We start from the raw sequence: 21,338 nt of genomic DNA, 5'->3' as shown, positions 1-21,338 counted from the left end.
ATTTAATCGAGATATTTTTTTATTTATGCACTCAGTAATTTGTTTTTCCATTTATTTCATAATTAATTGAATTAGTGGATAGTTAGGTTCATTTTATCGCACCGAAATGCTCCTCGCGTAAAGTGAAATGACATGAGGAATTGTGTGTTGGAATAAGATTCATTGATAGGAAAGCAAAAGGAAATGCTTGAGCTTCTTTTGATCTAGAAATGGTGTGATTAGGCTTTGATTCTTTGCAAGGAGAAGAAATATTGGCACGTCAATCTAAAAACCACACCTTCGAAAGAGACTTCAACCTGAAAGCCCAATCATAATGTCTGAAGATTTTATTTTCTTCGTCACTTTCGTTTCAGTATTTGTGAAGCTACTTAATTTAACTCTTGTAGATAAACTGAAATTTCTTATTCAACCAAACACTAGTTTTATGCTTTTTATCTAGTGAAATATCATAAAAAAACAATATCTTTTTTTCCCAAAAGAAAAGAGGTAGAAATTTCAATATAGAAAAACTGATGGCTGGATTGGCTGCTTCATTTCAATTCATTCCGTAAGGGTAATCTTTCATGGAATACTCGCTCTTTGGCTAACTTTGCCTGAACAATAAGATCATGATAAGATAATATCATCATCTAGTTTACGATACGATGCAGTGTATTGTTTGAAAACTTTCAGATAGAACAATGAAGAACTTACTTGGTGTTCCCAATTTGTGAAACTTGTTATCACCACAAGGAGGATTGACTGTGTTGTGGAGCCACACACAATGCCCATCCAAAGGCCTTTCCCTTTCAAATGCAATGGAAAACCAAGTAAAATAGCGACGGGAATCCCGACCAAATAGAATGCTCCGAGGTTCACATAAGCACCCAAATGCTGCCATCCACTCCCTCTAGCAACCCCTGATATGGTTTGGGTGCTTATTTACGATACGATATGTCAAGAAAAGTATAAACATATGAGAGGATTCATAGTACTAGAACAAATATAGAACCTGAGAGAACCCCTTGTATGTTGTCTGTGACTACTGTGAGGCACACCATAGGAACCATCTCGTAGACATAGTTTACGACCTCTTCCTCATTGCTGTATGCATAACCCAACACACGGCCCAAGGCTAAGAGAGTTGCAACCACAAGAGTAGCCTCCAAAACAGCAAGTAACATGGATACAAGCACAGCTAGCTTAGCACCTTTAGGATTTGATGCTCCTAATTCATTCGAGACTCGAGTGCTAGTTCAAAATGAACATGTTAAGATGTATCTATGAGCAAGCAAATAAGTATTATGATTTCAGATATACCTTGCTGCACAACCAAGCCCATACGGTATGCAATATAGCAGTGAAACACTGTTGAGGCTGTTCAAGGATGCCAAACTGAAGAAGTCAGAGATCAAGTACGTGGAGTAATCATTGTTACTTTCAAAATTTACTTACCAAACTGAGAGGACAGAAGTTTCGAGCTTTGGATAAGGCAAGAGACCAGAGAGCAAGATAAGCAGTTCATAAGACCACCATTCAAGGCTGTGGTAAGGTTGAAACCACAAGTAAGAACTAACGAAAAATAGTAGAATTGAAACATGTCAATTACCATATCATTAGTGCTGATGGTACTGCTACTCGTAAGAACTCGTTAATGCCTTTAAATGCCTCCTTTGTGATCGGGGAACGAGTTAATCTGCAGGAATCTGAGTACCTTATGTACAGAATCAGTATAAGTACATTCAACCAATACGATATGCTTAGTGAAACAGCAGCTCCAACATTAGACAAGCTTGACTTGTACACCAAAAGCCAACAAAGAAGAACATGAAGGCACAATGTTGAAACTGAGCTCAGGAGCATAGGCAAAATTAAGCTTTGAGATTGGAGGAACTTCATTAGGGGTTGAGTGATGGCGTAGGCAAAGAGGCCAGGTATCAGCCATATAGCATATCGTTCGGCTTCTTGAGATATGGCAGGGTCTTGACCTACTAATTGGAGTAGCTTCCCCATTGAGGCCCACACAAGGGAGATAGGGAGGCATACCATTAGAAGAGAAAATATGGCTCTGTATGTATAGACACCTAATGAATGATACTGTTTTGCTCCGTAGGCTTGTCCACAAAGAGTTTCCAGGCCACTCGCCATTCCAACCTGTTGATCAATGGAAAAATTGAGGCACTGAAGAAGTAGCAACCACAACATCCTAGTACTCGAAAGATTGACAAAACAAGTTTTCAAACAAGGATATGAAGTTTTCAAACAAGGATATGAAATACAAGCAAAGTAAAGCAAGTTTTGTTTCTCCCTTGGAGATGAAATTGAACTGCAGACAAAAAAAATTCATCCATGTTCTGAAAGTCACAAACACAGTAAAAGAAGGCCACTAACCATCAAGCTCAACTATTGACTGAAATCTAAGCGACTCATTAAAAAATGGTGCACTTTTTATGATTCACTCATCATCATCATCATCACCAACTACAACACTGTGTGTCTCTATACTCTTCTACTCAATCCGGAAGTGGCCATCGATAATCATGGAATTACAAGGGATATGGTCCCCAAAGCTTGATTGGAGCTATTCAATACTAGCCAGTAACTTAAAAATGCTTCTTTGTCTCTTAATGACTTGAGATTATTGGTTGTGTGTAGAAGGTGAAGCCAAATTGAATGCTTCTTCCTTCTTAAAACATGTTATCTTATCGAGTGGGAACTTATTGACACCGCCGGTGAGACCAACCAAGAGAGGAAGGTCAGCGCCGAGGAGCGCGGATTGAGTGGAGTGTTGCCGCTGCTCACATCATCGAGGGGGTGAACTTAAAGGAAGAGGACTTACGATGAGGCTGAAGCCGGAGACGTTCGCGAGGGAGAAGGCGATGGCGGCGGCGGCGAGGTCGAGCTCGCCAAGGTGGCCAACCACCATGGTGGAGGACATCCAAATTTATTGCGCGGATTAGTTAAATTCTTCTTCTTCTAATTGACCTTATTAACATTTTCTAAAATAATTTATTTTTATAAGCAAATTAAACTACATCGTATAACATTTTAATATTTTAAATAATATTAAATTGAATCGTGTAATTGTATGGTTCTGGGACCTTTCCTTCCTCCACCCCTACTTACCTTTAACATTACATTACAAAGGTTTGTAATTAATTAATTAATTAATGTCTTTAATTTATAAATTAATACTGCTTCTGTAACTCTCCTCTATGTATGCGAGGGAGAATCTTTCAACGGTCAAATTATAATTATTCAACTCTAGAAATGAAACTTGATTTGTCCTTCGTGGAGATGGATTTTTGTGAAATCAATAATGATATCAATATCCGTTTTGGCATTTGTACATTCAAATCAATTGAGAATACTATTTTTTTCTTTCAGGACATATATAATTAAGTTGGTTATGACGGAGTAGAATAACTGAAATAGACAAGGGTTAAATCTCGATAAAGTCGAAACAATACCCTCCTCCATTATGGTCAATTACAACTTCTCGATTTACTTTTCATAGATGGTCGTGGAACCGATCGTGTAGGGCCGCTAGGATAATAGATTCTTCTTTTTATTGAAGTAAAAGAATAATAAAATTAAAATTTTAATAAAATTTAATAAAATTTATTATAAACTCATTATAGAATAATGATACTTATTAACTAACTTAATAGTGTAAGTCTATTTATCAAATTTCATCCGAAATTGAGTTATTGATATAGAGAACTTCAAATCATTTTAAATCAATATCAATATATTTTTAAAAGTCTTAATATTTATGTTCTCCTATTTAAATTTGATATTAAAATAATAAATTTTTGAATTGATAGAGGAAAATTTAATTATTTCATGAAAAAAGGGTATAACGGGAACACGTTGCGTAATTTCAACAGTATGAACGCGAAAAGAGAAATTCTAACATGCATGTACGATTTAGTAAAATGTTGAATTTGTTATAAAGTGGATTCTTGGCCAACAAGAATTGGCACAAGAAACTTGTTATCCAAGCAAAACAATCAGTTTTATTATGCCACAATTATTGACCTAATTAACCTAATGTTTCAGAGGGAAAAATAATAATTTACCTCTTCAAATATGATCGTGGGATTGATCATGTGAGATTGTAAGATGAAATTTCATTTTTTTTTTTTTACAGAAGAGGAGAAGACAATAGAGTAGAGGAGTTCTAGAACTCATAGAAGAAAAACTTTATGTATTTTTTCTCTATTGAAATTGAGAGGAGGGAATGGGAATTAAAATAGTATTTCTTTATTTTATTATTATTTAAAAAGTATTTTATTTTTAAAAAATATTTAAAAGTGTACCCTATCTTAATTTTTTATCTTAAAATAATTTTATTTTAATCAAAATTATTATAACAAGAGCAATTTTAATTAAAATTGTCCAATATGATAATTTTAATAAATATTTTTTGACTAGTTTAATTTTAACTAATAGTTAAGAAATTTTAATAAATGTTAAAATAATTTTAATTAAAATTATTTGTAACAATTTTGAGCAAGTTATAATAGTTTTATTCAAAATTATTATAATGTTATTTATTCTTACGTATACAGGCAATCCCCACCAATCAATCACGATGAGTTCTCCCTCAACCTCACGTGCACCGGCAGGCCGCCCTTCATTTTCAGCGTCAGCGTCGCCATTACCTCCGGTGGGTGTGCTTCCTTTCCTTCTACTACGAACCTCTCCAGCACGCACGCCGCGATTGACTTCATTCTAAATCACGCGATCTCCTTCCCCAGGCACATCCGCGGCCCCCGCGAACATGGGGTACTTGAAAGGGCTCTCTGGGCCGGAACGCCCCCGTCTCCGCCTCCAACCACCTTTCCGGCTTCTCGAACTCCTCGAAATCAGCCCCCCATAGAGCCTGCATCCGCCCCATCGAGTACGATGTGTACGTCACGAACCACCCCTTCCAGAAAGCGTGACAAATATATACCGGCGCGCAGTCTAATTTCATGCATATGTTGCTACTCTATTTTTGTAAATGAAAGTTGAATAAAATAGTTTGGTTTTATTTTCTATTAATGAAAGACGAAATATATAGTTTATAATAAGGAACTCGTGCATGTAGTTTATATAACTAATTATATTTTCATACAAATTGATATCCTGGCCACTCTACGCGACACATGCAGTCATGGGCAACAAAGTACGTACGCATCAAGGCGCAACATAACCAAAACCAACCATACATAGTACGTTACTCAAAATTTTATATTATTTTTTATAAATTTATTTTTAAAAAATTAATTCTAAAAAACGAATATATCCATAAATTTTTCAGAAAATATTTAATTAATTAATTAATTAATTAAATTTGATTTAAAATTTACCAAAATCTCTAGCTACCTCTCTGTACGTGGGATCACGTACGTAACTCTTTCAAAAAATTAAAGCAATTTTATTATTGAGAGGGGCACGTACGGTGAGGGAGGAAGCTAGGGATGGTGTGGTGGAGGAGGAATATATCGACGACTAATTAAGAGTGCTAGCTAGCTCATCTTTCACGTACTCTTCAGAGTCCATATATTTACGACTTCAAATTCTTCTTCCTCATTAAATCACTCACTATCCGATATTGAAAATTATTCTATATATCATACGATATATATATAGCTTAATTCAACTCCAATAAGGATATATTACCTAATTCGACTCAAAATTCTATCCAATTTCCTGCTCATCAATTCGACATCATATCGATGGACACTTAATTATATTAGAAAACTATAGATAAAGCTCTTAATTGGCTAATAAATATTTAGAGACGTCTCAAGACCGGCACTGCTCAAAGATCACAATTTTCCAATATATACATATATACCTAATGAGCCACACTTATTCTTCCTCATCTTAATTATTATGATTCAGTAATTAAGTGGTCAATACGTTAAGTTGTCGTCTTCTTCCGTGGAAATTAGAGCCATGGAAATTATGATCGATGCTTTATTTGCTGGTCATGAGACGCCGACAACATTGATGAGCAGACCAAGTCATCAATGACTCATGCATTAGCTATCTGAGGTGTGTATAGGTCACGGCAATGCAATGCACCACAATTTTTGAAGGATTGTCATTCTACAGGCAATAACGATGGCGATGGTGATGGCAATGGCAATGACAATGACAATGACAATGAAGACCGTGTTTGTCTGGTGAAGAGTAGTCTATTTTTATCGATTGATCATTAATTATTGTAATAATTTAGTTGTTAAAATTATCATTCATCCATTAGAAATTGACAAGTATTGCCATTATTCTTCTACAAAAAAAGGTGGAATTGTTGATGAGTAGCCTAATTCAATGTGATGAGCAGACTATTTCAACGCAATACATATTTCTTAAGCAAGAATGTCACTTTCATAATTAATTAGAGATGATGTGGAATTGATGAGCAAACTAATTCAACATGAAATAATTGCAAGTGAGAAGCAAGAAATGGGGTTGAAGATAGAATTTAATGAGGACCTAAAGAGTGGAAGACTTTGAAGTGAAGAATATGCATGCAATCTATCTCAATAGTAAACTTGGATATTTTGTTGGATTGTGAAGTCTGTTTTTCCTTCTTTTATGCAAGCAAAAATGGAGGTACTATTACTTTAAGAAGGTCAATGAAATCTATGATAAAGTTTGTATGGTAATCAAGATAAGATTGAATAGAATAGTGAATGATTCAATTTTTTTTTTTGAAAAAAAAAACCAATGACCAATGTAACAATATATATTCGGTAGTTTTTCATGCTAAAATTATGAGCTCTCATGGTAAACATGGTATTTTTAGGAAACATATACTTGTGATATTTTGCAAATGAAATAATATATTATAATTATGTTGTCAGTGTGTATGAAAGACTCTTTCACTATCTTTCATTGAATTTTTTCTCAAAAAGAAAATACTGTGATATAATTGAAACTTAGATTTGAGCTTTGCAAATGAATTAAAGACAATATATAATGATGGATTACATATTTCTTAACCAAGAACTCCAATTTCATAATTAAGAGATGCTGTGAAATTGATGAGCAAACTAAATTACCATGAAATAATGGCAAGTGCGCGCGCTTGCAAGAAATTGGATTGAAGGTAGCTAGGGTTTAATGAGGACTTAAAGAGTGGGAGACTTTGAAGTACTTTGAATAACGACAGATTTGCAAGGCAACTACTTGATTTAGATGGAATTGTTGGAAATATCAAAACTTACTTCTCCTTCTATTTAGGTGTGTTGACAATTAATAACTAGAGTGTTAAAGTGCTACAAAATTACAAATTATATGTCATGGTATATTGTACCAACAGTGCACTACAAATTCTTGCAAAAGGTGGAATCCACCACTCCAGCGGTCTCATACGGTCCGCCCCACAACAATCTATGAGGAGGTAAATCGAGAAGCTGCAATTGACCACAATAGAGGAGGGCATACATTGTCTCTGTTGAGTTGCAAGGGTGCAAACATATTCTCACATCTAAAACACATGGAAAATTAAAGATCATAGGTTTAAAAAGAACGGAAGATATCTCTATTGGTATGAGGCCTTTTGGGGAGAGCCCAAGAATAAAGTCATAAGGACTTAGGCCCAAAGTGGACAATATCATGTCATTATGGAGATATTTTGATTCCATCGGTACTAATAAGTGGTATCAGAGTGAGGTCGCTCTTTATCGGACTAACCGTCGGAAGAGTGATGATCCAGATCTAACCATGTGGGTTGAACCTTAAACAAAGGAAGTAGGCCCTCCCGTGTCTGAATCAAGAGGACTAGACACTAGGCAGAAAGTCCTAGTTGCGACTAGGTAGGAAGCCCTAGTAGGTCGGGTGGATCGAGGGGCAAGAAGTCCTAGTTGCGACTAAACAGGAAGTCCTAATAGGTCGAGTGGACCGAGAGACAGAAAGTCCTAGTGGGTCGAGGATTCAGACATCAAACGGAGGATTTCCGTTTGAGGGGGATCTAGGGGAGATTGTTGGGTTGCAAGGGTGCAAATATAGTCCCACATCTAAAATATATGGAAAAGATCACGAGTTTAAAAAGGATGAAAGATATCTCCATATATTGGTATGAGATTTTTTGGGAAGAGTCGAAGAATAAAGTCATGAGGGTTTGGGTCCAAAGTGGACAATATCATACCATTGTAGAAATATTTTGATTCCATCGGTACTAACAATCTCAACTTCGCCGAGATTCACACAGTGCACTACAAACTATATATACTATGAAATTGCGACAAATTAAATATTCATCATAGAAGATTATCAAATTCCAAGCTTCCAAACTATAGATTTGTAATTATGTAAATTACAATTGTAAAAGATACAGCAACCTGTCGATTTGAAATAAAAGCATTTTTAAACTTTTAATCATAGTGAACTTTTGGAATGATAAAACTCTTTAGATATGAGAGTAGGACTCCAAATTTTGAGTCCACTTTATTCTATGACAACAAATATAATTAAATACATGCTGTGAACCCGATAGATGAACTTGGAGAAGGCCGTCTATATATCTTTAGGAGCAAACCTCGAACATCTAGATTATAAAAAAAATAATAATAAATACACACTGTAAAATTTCACTAGAACGAACTTCTATGTCAAAGAACTGAAGTTTCACTAGAATCCCTCAATCTTAAGGGTGAAATTAATTATATTGTGCTAGTCTTAGAGAATAACTATATATGTCAAATGGATTCATTTCGTTCTTTTCTCATTATATTGCATGTGCTAGTTTTTTTTTTTAATTTCATTCTCATAAACACGCATTGCAAAAGGTCGTATTATATTAATTAGCATTATTTATGTTATAGTTTATATTGACGTCATAATTATAATATTATTTAACTTGTAAATTTTACCGGGTAAATGCACCTTCATTTTTCCTGAAGGACATGCATGGTTCACATTTTCTTATAATTCACTTTTTTACGAGCTCATTGTAAGTTCAAGCACGTGGCACATGATTCTTTTTAATTGTGAAATACTAAAAATTAATTTTTTAATTAAGAATCAACCTCATTTAAAATTAATTAAGATGGCAATATAATTTGCAGATTCTGGATCTTATAATTTCAATTCATGCTCTAATTAACCAGCTAGGATTAATTAGTTGTGGTATTACTATAATAAATTACCTTACCTCTATATAATTTACTGTTTGTATATATTGTGGATTAGTTAGTTGATTTTGGGCAGTTGATTGACAGTTTTGGCATATATAGATTCATCAATGAAATTAATAAATCTGTTAATTCTTGGTTAATTTAAACTCATGACGGATAACGCGAAATAATTAATAAAAATCACGCTATTTCATCAATGACATAATGAAGTAGCTATCTGAAAACGGCAATGCATACCACAATTTTTGAAGGATTGTTATTCTACAGGCAATAACAATGGCGATGACAATGACAATGACAATGACAATGAAGACCGTGTTTGAAGAGTAGTCTATTTTCAGATTGATCAAATTATTGTAAAATTTAGTTGTTATAAATCCATTAGAAATTGACAAGTATTGCCATTATTCTTCTGAAAAAAAGGTGGAATTGTTGATGAGCGGACTAATTCAATGTAATGAGCAGACTATTTCAACGCAATACATATTTCTTAAGCAAGAATGTCACTTTCATAATTAAGAGATGATGTGGAATTGATGAGCAAACTAATTCAATATGAAATATATAATTGCAAGTGAGCAAGCAAGAAATGGGGTTGAAGATAGAATTTAATGAGGACCTAAAGAGTGGGAGACTTTGAAGTGAAGAATATGCATGCAATCTATCTCAATAGTAAACTTGGATATTTTGTTGGATTGTGAAGTCTGTTAATTTTTCCTTCTGTTATGCAAGCAAATTAAAAATGGAGGTACTATTACTTTAAGAAGGTCAATGAAATCTATGATAAAGTTTGTATGGTAATCAAGATAAGGTTGAATAGAATAGTGAATGATTCAATTTTTTTTTTTTTTTGAAAAAAAAACCAATGACCAATGTAACAATATATATATATTCGGTAGTTTTTCATGCTAAAATTATGAGCTCTCATGGTAAACATGGTATTTTTAGGAAACATATACTTGTGATATTTTGCAGATGAAATAATATATTATAATTAATTATGTTGTCAGTGTGTATGAAAGACTCTTTCACTATCTTTCATTGAATTTTTTCTCAAAAAGAAAATACTGTGATATAATTGAAACTTAATTAGATTTGAGCTTTGCAAATGAATTAAAGACAATAATGATGGATTACATATTTCTTAACCAAGAACTCCAATTTCATAATTAAGAGATGCTGTGAAATTGATGAGCAAACTAAATTACCATGAAATAATGGCAAGTGCGCGCGCATGCAAGAAATTGGATTGAAGGTAGGGTTTAATGAGGACTTAAAGAGTGGGAGACTTTGAAGTACTTTGAATAACGACAGATTTGCAAGGCAACTACTTGATTTAGATGGAATTGTTGGAAATATCAAAACTTACTTCTCCTTCTATTTAGGTGGGTTGACAATTAATAACTAGAGTGTTAAAGTGCTACAAAATTACAAATTATATGTCATGGTATATTGTACCAACGTAACAGTGCACTACAAATTTCTACAAAAGGTGGAATCTACCACTCCAGCGGTCTCATACGGTCCGTCCCACGACAATCTATGAGGAGGTAAATCGAGAAGCTGCAATTGATCACAACAGAGGAGGGCATGTATTGTCTCTGTTGAGTTGCAAGGGTGCAAACATAGTCTCACATCTAAAATAAATGAAAAATTAAAAATCATAAGTTTAAAAAGAATGGAAGATATCTCCATTGGTATGAGGCCTTTTGAGGAAAGCCCAAGAAAAAAGTTATAAGGGTTTAGGCCCAAAGTGGACAATATCATGCCATTATGGAGATCTTTTAATTCCATCGGTACTAACAAGTGGTATCAGAGCGAAGTCGCTCTTTATCGGACTAACCGTCGGAAGAGTTATGATCTAGATCTAACCATGTGGGTTGAACCTTAAATAAAGGAAGTAGGCTCTCCCGTGTCTGAATCAAGAGGACCAGACACCAGACAGAAAGTCCTAGTTGCAGCTAGGCAGAAAGCCCTAGTAGGTCGGGTGGATCGAGAGGCAAGAAGTCATAATTGCGACTAGGCAGGAATAGTAGGTTGAGTGGACCGAGGGGCAGAAAGTCCTGATGGGTAGAGGATTCAGACATCAAACGGAGGCTTTCCATTTGAGAGGGGTCTAGGGGGATTGTTGGGTTGAAAGGGTGCAAATATAGTCCTACATCTAAAACATATGGAAAAGATCATGAGTTTAAAAAGGATGGAAGAAATCTCCATTGGTATGAGGTCTTTTGGGGAGAATTCAAGAATAAAGTCATGAGGGCTTGGATCCAAAGTGGACAATATCATACCATTGTAGAAATATTTTGATTCCATCGGTAATAACGTAACAATCTCGACTTCGCCGAGATTCACACAGTGCACTGCAAACTATACTATGAAATTGCGATAAATTAAATATTCATCATAGAAAATTATCAAATTCCAAGCTTCCAAACTATAGATTTGTAATTGAGTAATGCTACTTGTCACAACATATTCCCGTCACAAATTTGTGATGGAAATCTGGACCGTTCGATTTTAAAATAGAAGATTAAATCCAAGTCATCACAATCACCCATTCAATCTACGATCAGGATTTAATCTTAACTTTAATATCCAACGGTGCAGATTCCCGTCATAAATTTGTGACGGGAATTCTATTGTGACAAGTAGCTTTTTTTTCTTTGTAATTATGTAAATTACAATTGTAAAAGATACAGCAACTGTCGATTTGAAATAAAAGCAATTTTAAACTTTTAATCATAGTGAACTTTTGAAATGATAAAACTCTTTAGATATGAGAGTAGGACTCCAAATTTTGAGTCCACTTTATTCTATGACAACAAATATAATTAAATACATGCTGTGAACCCCATAGATGAACTTGGAGAAGGCCGTCTATATATCTTTAGGAGCAAATTAACCTCGAACATCTAGATTATAAAAAAAATAATAATAAATACACACTGTAAAATTTCACTAGAACGAACTTCTATGCCAATTAGGGGCGGAGCCACGAGGAGGGCAGGTAGAAGCCACCACCCCCAGCTTTTTAATTTTCATTAAATTTATCTTTATAATAATTTTTTTAATTATTAAATATTTAAAATGTGCCCCCCCCCCTCCGTCCCGATTGCCAAAGAACTGAAGTTTCACTAGAATCCCTCAATCTTAAGGGTGAAATTAATTATATTGTGCTAGTCTTAGAGAATAACTATATATGTCAAATGGATTCATTTCGTTCTTTTCTCATTATATTGCATGTGCTAGTTTTTTTTTTTTTAATTTCATTCTCATAAACACGCATTGCAAAAGGTCGTCTTATATTAATTAGCATTATTTATGTTATAGTTTATATTGACGTCATAATTATAATATTATTTAACTTGTAAATTTTACCGGGTAAATGCACCTTCATTTTTCCTGAAGGACATGCATGGTTCACATTTTCTTATAATTCACTTTTTTACGAGCTCATTTCATGTTCAATTAAGCACGTGGCACATGATTCTTTTTAATTGTGAAATACTAAAAATTAATTTTTTAATTAATTAAGAATCAACCTCATTTAAAATTAATTAAGATAGCAATATAATTTGCAGATTCTGGATCTTATAATTTTAATTCATGCTCTAATTAACCAGCTAGGATTAGTTGTGGTATTACTATAATAAATTACCTTACCTCTATATAATTTACTGTTTGTATTATGGATTAGTTTAGTTGATGTTACTGTTTGCATTGTGGATTAGTTTAGTTGATACAGTTTTGGCATCGAGTGGTTAATTTAAACCATTATAAAATCACGCTGTCGCATTGAATCCAAAAAGCATATTCTTCTGTTAGTTGCTTGATATATAGATTCATCAATGAAATTAATAAATCTGTTAATTCTTGGTTGTAAGCGCGTGAATTTAATTATATTACTCCATGACGGATAATTCGAAATCCTAATTAATAAATGTCAATTCTATTCTAATCTTATTTCTAATTATTCCTAACTCAAGTCTATAAATAACATTGTAATCTTCATTTATTCGTTACATTCTTCATTAGTTAACCCATAGAGCCACTCGACGTCACCATGCTAACGAAGCCCAAGTCTTCCTGTGGAAATTTCACGGATCAAAATATGCTTTGAAGTTGTATATGAATTGATATATTATAAACTTGATATAATATAGAATTTGAAGACTTCTACACTGATTGAGTTGTGTTATAGTTATTAGTTGAGGGTGGGTGATCAAAGTTTATATTGTATTGACTAGATAGATTCATCTTATTTTTTCAACAGTTTAATTTTTTCATAATGAAACATGATGATACTTCACAATAAAATAAAATAGAGGATAATTTTTTTGAAAATTGTTTGACCTTCTATATTAAACGAGATTTAATTAATGATATAGATGTATAGTAGATTGAATTTTCTATTTCAAAATCTCACGGGACATAATTTTATTATATATATTAATCTGCAGGAATACGAGGGAGTACCTTATGTACAGATCAATCAATATAAATATAAACAAATTTAAATAATAATAATAATAAATAATTATATTCAATTTAATTATCAAAAGAATTTAATATTATAAATGGATATATGTAATTGATTAGTACTTAAAAAGAGATGTCACCTAATGAATGATACTGTTTTGCTCAAAAAATTTCATAGGCTTGTCCACAAAAAGAAAAGAGATTTACGTACGGTGATATATATATAATCAACCTTAGAGAGGAAACAATTGATATTTTTAAAAAATATTTTTCTCCACTTAATCAATCATGAATATAAGAATTTTGTTTTCTTTTTCACTTCCAATTTCCCCTAATTCTATCAAGATTAAAATAAACTCTTTTAGATAAATTGAAAATTCTCCCAAAATGAGCCACAGAATAGCTAGCATTACTCTGAAGAGTTCAAATCCAACCAAACATTAGTTTTATGCTTTTAGAAATATCAGAAAAATAATTTCCTTTTTTTTCAAAGGACAAAAGGTAGAAATTTCGATATAGGGAAGCTGATGGCCGCTTCATTTCAATTCATTATGAAGTAATTTTTCATGGAATACTCGCTCCCTTGCTAATTTTGCCTGAAAAATAAGATCATGATGAGACAATAGCATCTTGTACATTGTTCGAATTAAAGAGTTTAGATTGAACATGAAGAACTTACCTGGTGTTCCCAATTTACATCACCACAAGGAGTATTGACTGTGTTGTGGAGCCACACACAATGCCCACCCAAAGGCCTTTCCCTCTCAAATGCAATGCAAAACCAAGTAAAATAGCAACCGGAATCCCGACCAAATGGAATGCTCCAAGGTTCACATAAACGCCTAAATGTTGCATCCCTGCAACCCCTGATATGATGAAATCATATGAGATGATTCTGCTAGAACAATTAGTTAGAGAACCTCACTACTGTGAGGCATAGGAACCATTAGACATAAACCTCTTCCTCGTTAGCATAACCCAACACACGGCGCAGGGCTAAGAGAGTCACAACCACAAGAGCAGCCTCCAAAACAGCGAATAATGGATAAAAGCACAGCTAGCTTAGCACCTTTAGGATTCCAATCATTCGAGACTCGAACTAGTTCAAAATGAACATGACATGTTAAGGCGTATCTATGAGCAAGCAAATAAGCATTATGGTTTCAGAATACCTTGCTGCACAACCAAGCCCATACGGTATACAATATAGTAGTTCAACACTGTTGAGGCTGTTCAAGAATGCCAAACTGAAGAAGTCAGTGTGATCACTAATCATTGTTTACTTTCCATATTTACTTACCAAATTGAGAACAGTCATTTGTTCCACCACCATTTAAGGTTGATTAGAAAATACAAAACATGTCAATTACCACATCATCAGTGCTGATGGCACCGCTACTAATGCCCTTAAATGCCTCCTTTGTGATCGAGGAACGAGTTAATCTGCAGGAATTCAATCAGTATTTGAATCATCTTCAATATGTTGAAACTGTTAAGAGTTCATTAGGGGTTGAGTGATCTCAGCGAAGAGGCCAGGTATCAGCCATATAGTTCTTCCTGTTAAAATTCCCCATTGAGGCCCAAACAAGGGAGATTTATTAGAAGAGAAAATTGGCTCTGTGATATTGAATGATACTGTTTTGCTCCATAGGCTTGTCCACAAAGAGTTTCCAGGCCACTCGCCATTCCAACCTGTTGGTCAAAACAATTGAAGAAAGAAGTAGCAATCCTGAAAAGTCTCAAGAACCCATGTTTTCAAACACTAGAAAATTAAAGTAAAGCAAGTTTTGTTTACATCCCTGGAGATGAAATCAAACTGCAGACAAAAAATTTCATCCATGTTCTAAAAGTCCATCCACTAACCATCAAGCACAACTGTAGAGCAGGTGCACTTTTTATGATTCACTTAGCATCATAAAGTCATTTGTTCCACCGATTTATGATTAGATACGTGGAACTTATTCCCCAATTATTCAATCATTTGAATCATCTTCAATATCTGTTAATTTCTTAATTAGTTCTTCCTGTTAAAATTTAATTTAATTTTGTGATATTGAAATAATGTAGTAGGTAGAATTAGTGTGTTGATGAGATGGCGAGTAGTAGTGGTTATGTGACATTAGTAGGAATAGAGAGATAAAATAGCGAAATTAGTGATTTTACATGAATTATCTTATTAGCTTATAAATATGTTACTTGTCTATGATATTGATTTAATTTAATGATATTGAAATAATATCGTGGTCATATGACGTTAGTGGGAGTAGAGAGATAAAATAGTAAAGTTAATGGTTTTACATGAGTTATCTTATTAACCTATAAATATGTTACTTGTCTACTATGCAGATCAAATTTTTAAAATTTAGTATTTTCTTATTATTTTTCTTCCATATAAATTAGATCTATCTTTCACGAAGCTCTTTTATTTTCCCAACACTTCCTCTACCCTTCCATCTATAGAAACCTTCCACTGCAATCATGCTGGAACTTGATCATTAAATTACATTAATGTCTACAAAGTTTGATTGGAATTATTCAATACTAGACAGTAACTTAAAAGTTCTTCTTTGTCTCTTGATGACTTAAGTTTATTGGTTGTATAGAAGGAAAAGCCAAATCGAATGCTTCTTCCTTCTAAAAACATGTTCTCTTACTGAGTGAGTGAGAACTTATTGACACCGCCGGTGGGACCAACCAAGAGCGGAAGGTGAAGCACCGAGAAGCACGGATTGGGTGGGGTGTAATTCCACTGCTCTCATCACCGAGGGGGTGAACTTACCCTGCGCAACCAGAACCGGAAGGAAGAGGACTTACGAGGACGCTGAAGCCGGAGACGTTGGCGAGGGAGAAGGCGATGGCGGCGGCGGCGAGGTCGAGCTCGCCGAGGTGGCCGACCACCATGGTGGAGGACACCTGAACCAGTAACTGCGACATCATCACGGCCGCCATCGGCGCCGCCACGTACCCTATCCGGCGGGCTTCCTCGGCCACTTCGCCGCCGCACCACCGCCGCCTGCTCGGCCCATCCCTCCGTATCAGCTGCTCCTCCATCTCCCTCTAAGCCGCCGCCACTGCTAACGAAATCTGAATGCGGAACACAATTATTTATCAACAAGACAAGATTTTTATAGAAAACAATTATCCAAAATTCAATTTTTAACACACGCAATTTTATTCTGCAGATTACTATCGCCCACTGGATGGATTCAGGGCAGGCGACGACAGAAGAACGTACCCTTGCACATAAAAACGTGCACCGTCCTAAAGGAATTGCAAAACGCCATAAACCACTACAAAAACATGGTCACTGCAGTCTCATCTTTTGTTAGAACGACGACAGAAAATAAAATAAAAAATAACGGCAAATTTCCGAGAGGACGCACCGAATGTCTTGTAATGCACCTAATTTTTATTTTTCCCCTAAGAGCGTTGCAATGGATGCTCTAACGGAGTCTTATTCTCTTGGTGTTAAACACCATTGTATCCCTCCAGTTGAACGCGTTTAAATAATTAAACACTTCAATTAAAAGTAGGAGGTGGACTCACCTCACGTGTAATTTTTTTATTTTTTAATTATATTTATTAAAATGGTTAGTTTTAATAACTATTTTAAAATTGAATAAAATTTTTAATATTATTTTTTAAAAATAGTAAATTTATTATTTTAAAAGTAAGATTATTATTAAAAATAATAATAATTTTAATATTTTAAAATATTTTTAAAATATATTTATTTAATATGATATAATTTTAAGATGATTGAGTGGACGGTGAGATCCATAAATAATAAATGTTAATGTTAAAAGAAATATGAGTGAAAAAGATATTTGTTATAACGAATATATGGCAGTGGACCTTTTTAATAAGGTGGAGGATGTTACAATGGAAGTGGATTGTGGATGTTCTAAAAATACATCTTATTTCTATATTCCCTCTATTTTTTTTTCTCTTCATAATCTGCAGCATTTTCTCTCTTTTTCCCCTTATTTTTACATATATTATTTTTCCTCACTTTTCTTTCCTCTTAAATTTAATTAAACTTTAATTTAAATTTTAATAAATAATTTTCTAAATTTATTTGTTTTAAAATTTTAATAAAAAATTTTAAAATATATAAAAGAAGGTTAATAAAAAAATTAAAAATATTTTTTCTATCTTTTTAATATCTAATTATAAAAAAATTAAAAAATCATAATCAGAGTTGATATTATTAATAAATATAATAAAAAAATCGAAAGCTAAGTGAGAAAAAACACAAATTTTAACTACAGAGCTCCTATAAAATCAAGTAAATTATAAAATAAATAACTATCAATTAGTTATATAATTTAATTAATATGGTATTCATAATATAATTTTTTTTAAAAAAAAAGTTTATAATAAAACTTAAAATTTTGACAAACGTTACGCCTACATTGATATTTGCCTTTCACTCCTAATTTTACCTACTTTATATATCTTATTTTTTAAAATAAACTAGTTAATTAGTTTATTGACCATGCATTTGTTAAATAATGAGAAGGTTATGAGGTAATTATCTTTAAATGTTCTTTATTTAATCTTCTACAAGAAAGTTGTGAACTAGATTGTAACTAAAAGATTAAAAGATCTTGAGCATAATTAGCTTTTAACTAAGAATGATATAAAGAATAAGAAAAAATAGATTAAATTTTAGTTAATTCTAAATTGGATGTAAAAAAAATAGATGATATATTTGTAATTATTTAGATCCTAATGTAATTTTTATTTAAAACTAAATTAAAATTTAATTAAGTGTTAAAATAAAGATAATATTGTGTAAATTTTTACTGGCAATTTTATTCTCATCCTAGTCAGTGTTATTTTTTAATTAAATATTAATGAGCATTAAAAAAATATTATATAATTATTAAAGGTGAGTAAGAGGGTCCACATGATAGGCCTTTAATTGATTGGGTCAATATAAAAGTCACATCAATATAAAAATTACAAAAAGTTGAGTCAGAATTTGATCAATATGGAAGTCATGTGGAATGAATTGAACGTGGTTGACATCATATATCCAAGACTTGATCAATGTAGATGTCTAGGTGTTAGCCGATCCTACTTCTCGACTTCCTGAGTTGTCGAATCATTGAGCTGTTAATCTCTTGACTTCGCAAGTTACCTACTCATCGAGTTGCCGACCTCCCGAGTTGCCGACTCGACAAGTTGTCGACTTCTCGATCTCTCGACTTTCTGATTTCTCGATCATACTAAAGGACTCGACGATTACTGTGATTCGAAAAAACATAGTGATTACAATGATATCGTTTAATAAGGTGCATCCCTTGGCATTCTCTCCAAGAGATATGTCTCTTGAACTTCTCTTATATCCTATATAAGATAAAAGTAGGGAGGCTATAGAGCTTACGGTCTCATATGCTTTTCTTTGATAAAAGTAGAGATATGTTTGATTCATGAAGTCAGTTGCAAACTTTTCTTTGATATCAACAAATTCTTTTCTCTTTTGGAGATTCTGATAATCAGAGCTTAGAGAGTTCAACGAGCATCACGGTTGAGATTTTCCCATATGTAACAATCTGTGGGATGATGCACAAAGGCTATTTAAAACGTGTGATGTATTAGATTAGAATATATTTGTGAATTTTGATTTGATTTGGTTATCATCTTGATTTTATTCCATGTAAATAATTATCTAAATTAAAATTTTATTTTTTATTTATCTAGATTTGATGAACGTGTATATAATTTTATTATTGTGATAAATAATATTCAAATTATTCTTAAAATCTCATAGGGTATCAGATTCTTTTGCTCACACCCTTAATTCCTCCAAAACATACATCAATGACCTCCTCGACCTCCTGCCTCCATCATCTCCACCATGATAACCAGTGCACCATCCCCTTCACACAATCTCATCGCCATTAACATGGCAGTCCAAAACCCTTTGAAACTTACTTTCATCAATTATCTAGCCTGACCGCTTCAATTTCAATCTCTCCTTATTGGTTATGATCTTATGTGTCACGTTGATGACTCCAATCCATGTTTTTCTTCCACCATCTCTCAAGGTAATTCCATGGTCCCTTGACTATTTGCTTTCGATCCATTAAGATCAATTACTTCTCAACGCTATCATTGGTGCTCTTTCGTGCACTTTGATTTCATTTATTGCTACTTCCAAAACATCTCTTGATGCTTGGACCACTCTTGCAGAGACTTACTGATGCAGATATTGTGGATGACATGACCTCCACTTGGGTAAAAGTAAAGAGTCAAGCTAAGACAGCGAGACAGTCAAGGTCAACAGAACGCAAGGGGAATGGCTCTATTCGAGGGGAAGTCAGGTCCAAACTAACTAAAGTCCTGAGCTATATCTTGGTCAAGTAGTTCCAAGCTACATCTCGGCCAAGCAATCCCTAGCTATAGCTTGGCCAAGCAGTCCTAAGCTACATCTCCGCCAAGCAGTCCCTAGCTACATCTCGGTCAACCAATCCCAAGTCACATCTTGACCAAGCAGTTCCAAACTACATCTCGGCCAAGCAATCCTGAGTCACATCTCGGCCAAGCAGTCCCGAGCCATATCTCGGCCAAGTAGCTCGGAGTCACATCTCGACCAAGCAATCCCGAGCTACATCTCGTCTAAGCAGTCCTTAGTCATATCCCGACTAAGCAATCCCGAACTACCTCTTGGCCAAGCCGTCCCGAGTCACATCTCGGCCAAGCAGTCCCGAGTCACATCTTGGTCAAGCAGTTCTGAGTCACATCTTGCCTCAATCCCGAGTCTCAGCTCGACTTTACCACCTAGGACCATATCTCTGCCTCAAGCACCACTTCTGTCCTGAGTCTCGCTTTTGTACAGTATACGAACTTCTGATATCCAAGCACCCGTTGGTAGGAAAATATGAATATTCCTAGAGACACACGACAACAGGAGAATAAACAGTAGGTTACAAGACTGTCAAAACCAGTCTCCTAATATATCCCTTTCTCCTACAGACGGTTATAAGGATTTCAGACCCGATCTCCTCAGATACCCCTTCCCTCTATAGGTAGGTACTGTTGGTGCAGTTTGCACTAACGGTCAAACTCAAATTTTGATGAATGACAAATAAGTTAAAGTTAGATTTGTTGTGGGTTTAACCTCTTTACTAAGTGTGCAGGGTTGAAAGACTTAGAACCAGACACTAGGCTGAAGTCCAGGGTGGTTGAGCCATGGCAGGAAGTCCAGTTGGGTCCGCGGAACTTGACAACTGACTGAAGACCAAGTTGGTTGAGACTTGAGAAAGACCAGGGTGGTTGAGCCTTGACAGGAAGTCCTGGTGGGTTAAGAAGTCAAGTAGAGCTGCACGAGATAAGTGAGGTAAGTCATTGGAGGAGTGAACCAGTGAGGACGAGTCTAATTTTGGACTTTAGGCGCGGTCCAACTTAGATCCACTTGGGTGATCTAAGTTGAGTCCTGGTTAGATCCTGGTCTGGATTGACAGGATCTAATTAATTTTAAATATTTTGTATTTTAATATATTTTATTATTATACTAACTCTAGGATTTATTTGGTATATGGATAAAATTAATTTTACATGTGAACTCTGCAAAATTAATCTTCATTATTATTTATTTTACTAATATGAAATTTTATTAAATGATAAAATTATTTCTATCTATAATAAGTATTTAAGGAGGAGAAAATAAATATAATTTAAATTATTCTTTAATCATGGATAAGATAAACTGCAAGAAGTGGATCAGATTTTATG

The 21,338-nt window shown here is 34.1% G+C and overlaps 3 protein-coding genes across 3 annotated transcripts; all 3 read right to left on the bottom strand.

Moving 5' to 3' along the window:
* Positions 1 to 358: 358 nt before the first annotated feature.
* Positions 359 to 2,910, bottom strand: LOC141835281 (protein DETOXIFICATION 10-like). The gene is made up of 7 exons (XM_074722718.1): positions 2,819 to 2,910; positions 1,589 to 2,133; positions 1,435 to 1,521; positions 1,300 to 1,356; positions 992 to 1,230; positions 694 to 899; positions 359 to 593 (listed from the first exon to the last, which is right to left on the bottom strand). The coding sequence occupies exons 1-7, from the start codon at positions 2,903 to 2,905 to the stop codon at positions 531 to 533; spliced, it is 1,284 nt and encodes a 427-aa protein (XP_074578819.1). The 5' UTR covers positions 2,906 to 2,910; the 3' UTR covers positions 359 to 530.
* A 1,661-nt stretch (positions 2,911 to 4,571) lies between these two features.
* Positions 4,572 to 4,882, bottom strand: LOC141834522 (cytochrome P450 CYP94D109-like). Its single transcript, XM_074721844.1, has 2 exons — positions 4,775 to 4,882; positions 4,572 to 4,709 (listed from the first exon to the last, which is right to left on the bottom strand). Exons 1-2 carry the CDS (start codon positions 4,880 to 4,882, stop codon positions 4,572 to 4,574), a joined length of 246 nt encoding a protein of 81 aa, XP_074577945.1.
* Positions 4,883 to 15,155: 10,273 nt separating this feature from the next.
* Positions 15,156 to 16,668, bottom strand: LOC141834521 (protein DETOXIFICATION 3-like). Its single transcript, XM_074721843.1, has 2 exons — positions 16,410 to 16,668; positions 15,156 to 15,287 (listed from the first exon to the last, which is right to left on the bottom strand). Exons 1-2 carry the CDS (start codon positions 16,644 to 16,646, stop codon positions 15,156 to 15,158), a joined length of 369 nt encoding a protein of 122 aa, XP_074577944.1. The 5' UTR covers positions 16,647 to 16,668.
* Positions 16,669 to 21,338: the final 4,670 nt, after the last annotated feature.

The sequence above is a fragment of the Curcuma longa genome, chromosome 9 (genome assembly GCF_044706935.1).
Source record: "Curcuma longa cultivar G26 ecotype Majalengka, Jawa Barat chromosome 9, ITB_CL_G26_1.1, whole genome shotgun sequence".
In the NCBI taxonomy this organism is placed as follows: Eukaryota; Viridiplantae; Streptophyta; class Magnoliopsida; order Zingiberales; family Zingiberaceae; genus Curcuma; species Curcuma longa.
The sequence above is the reverse complement of the archived record's forward strand: the minus strand, read 5'-3'. Positions and strand labels throughout refer to the sequence as shown.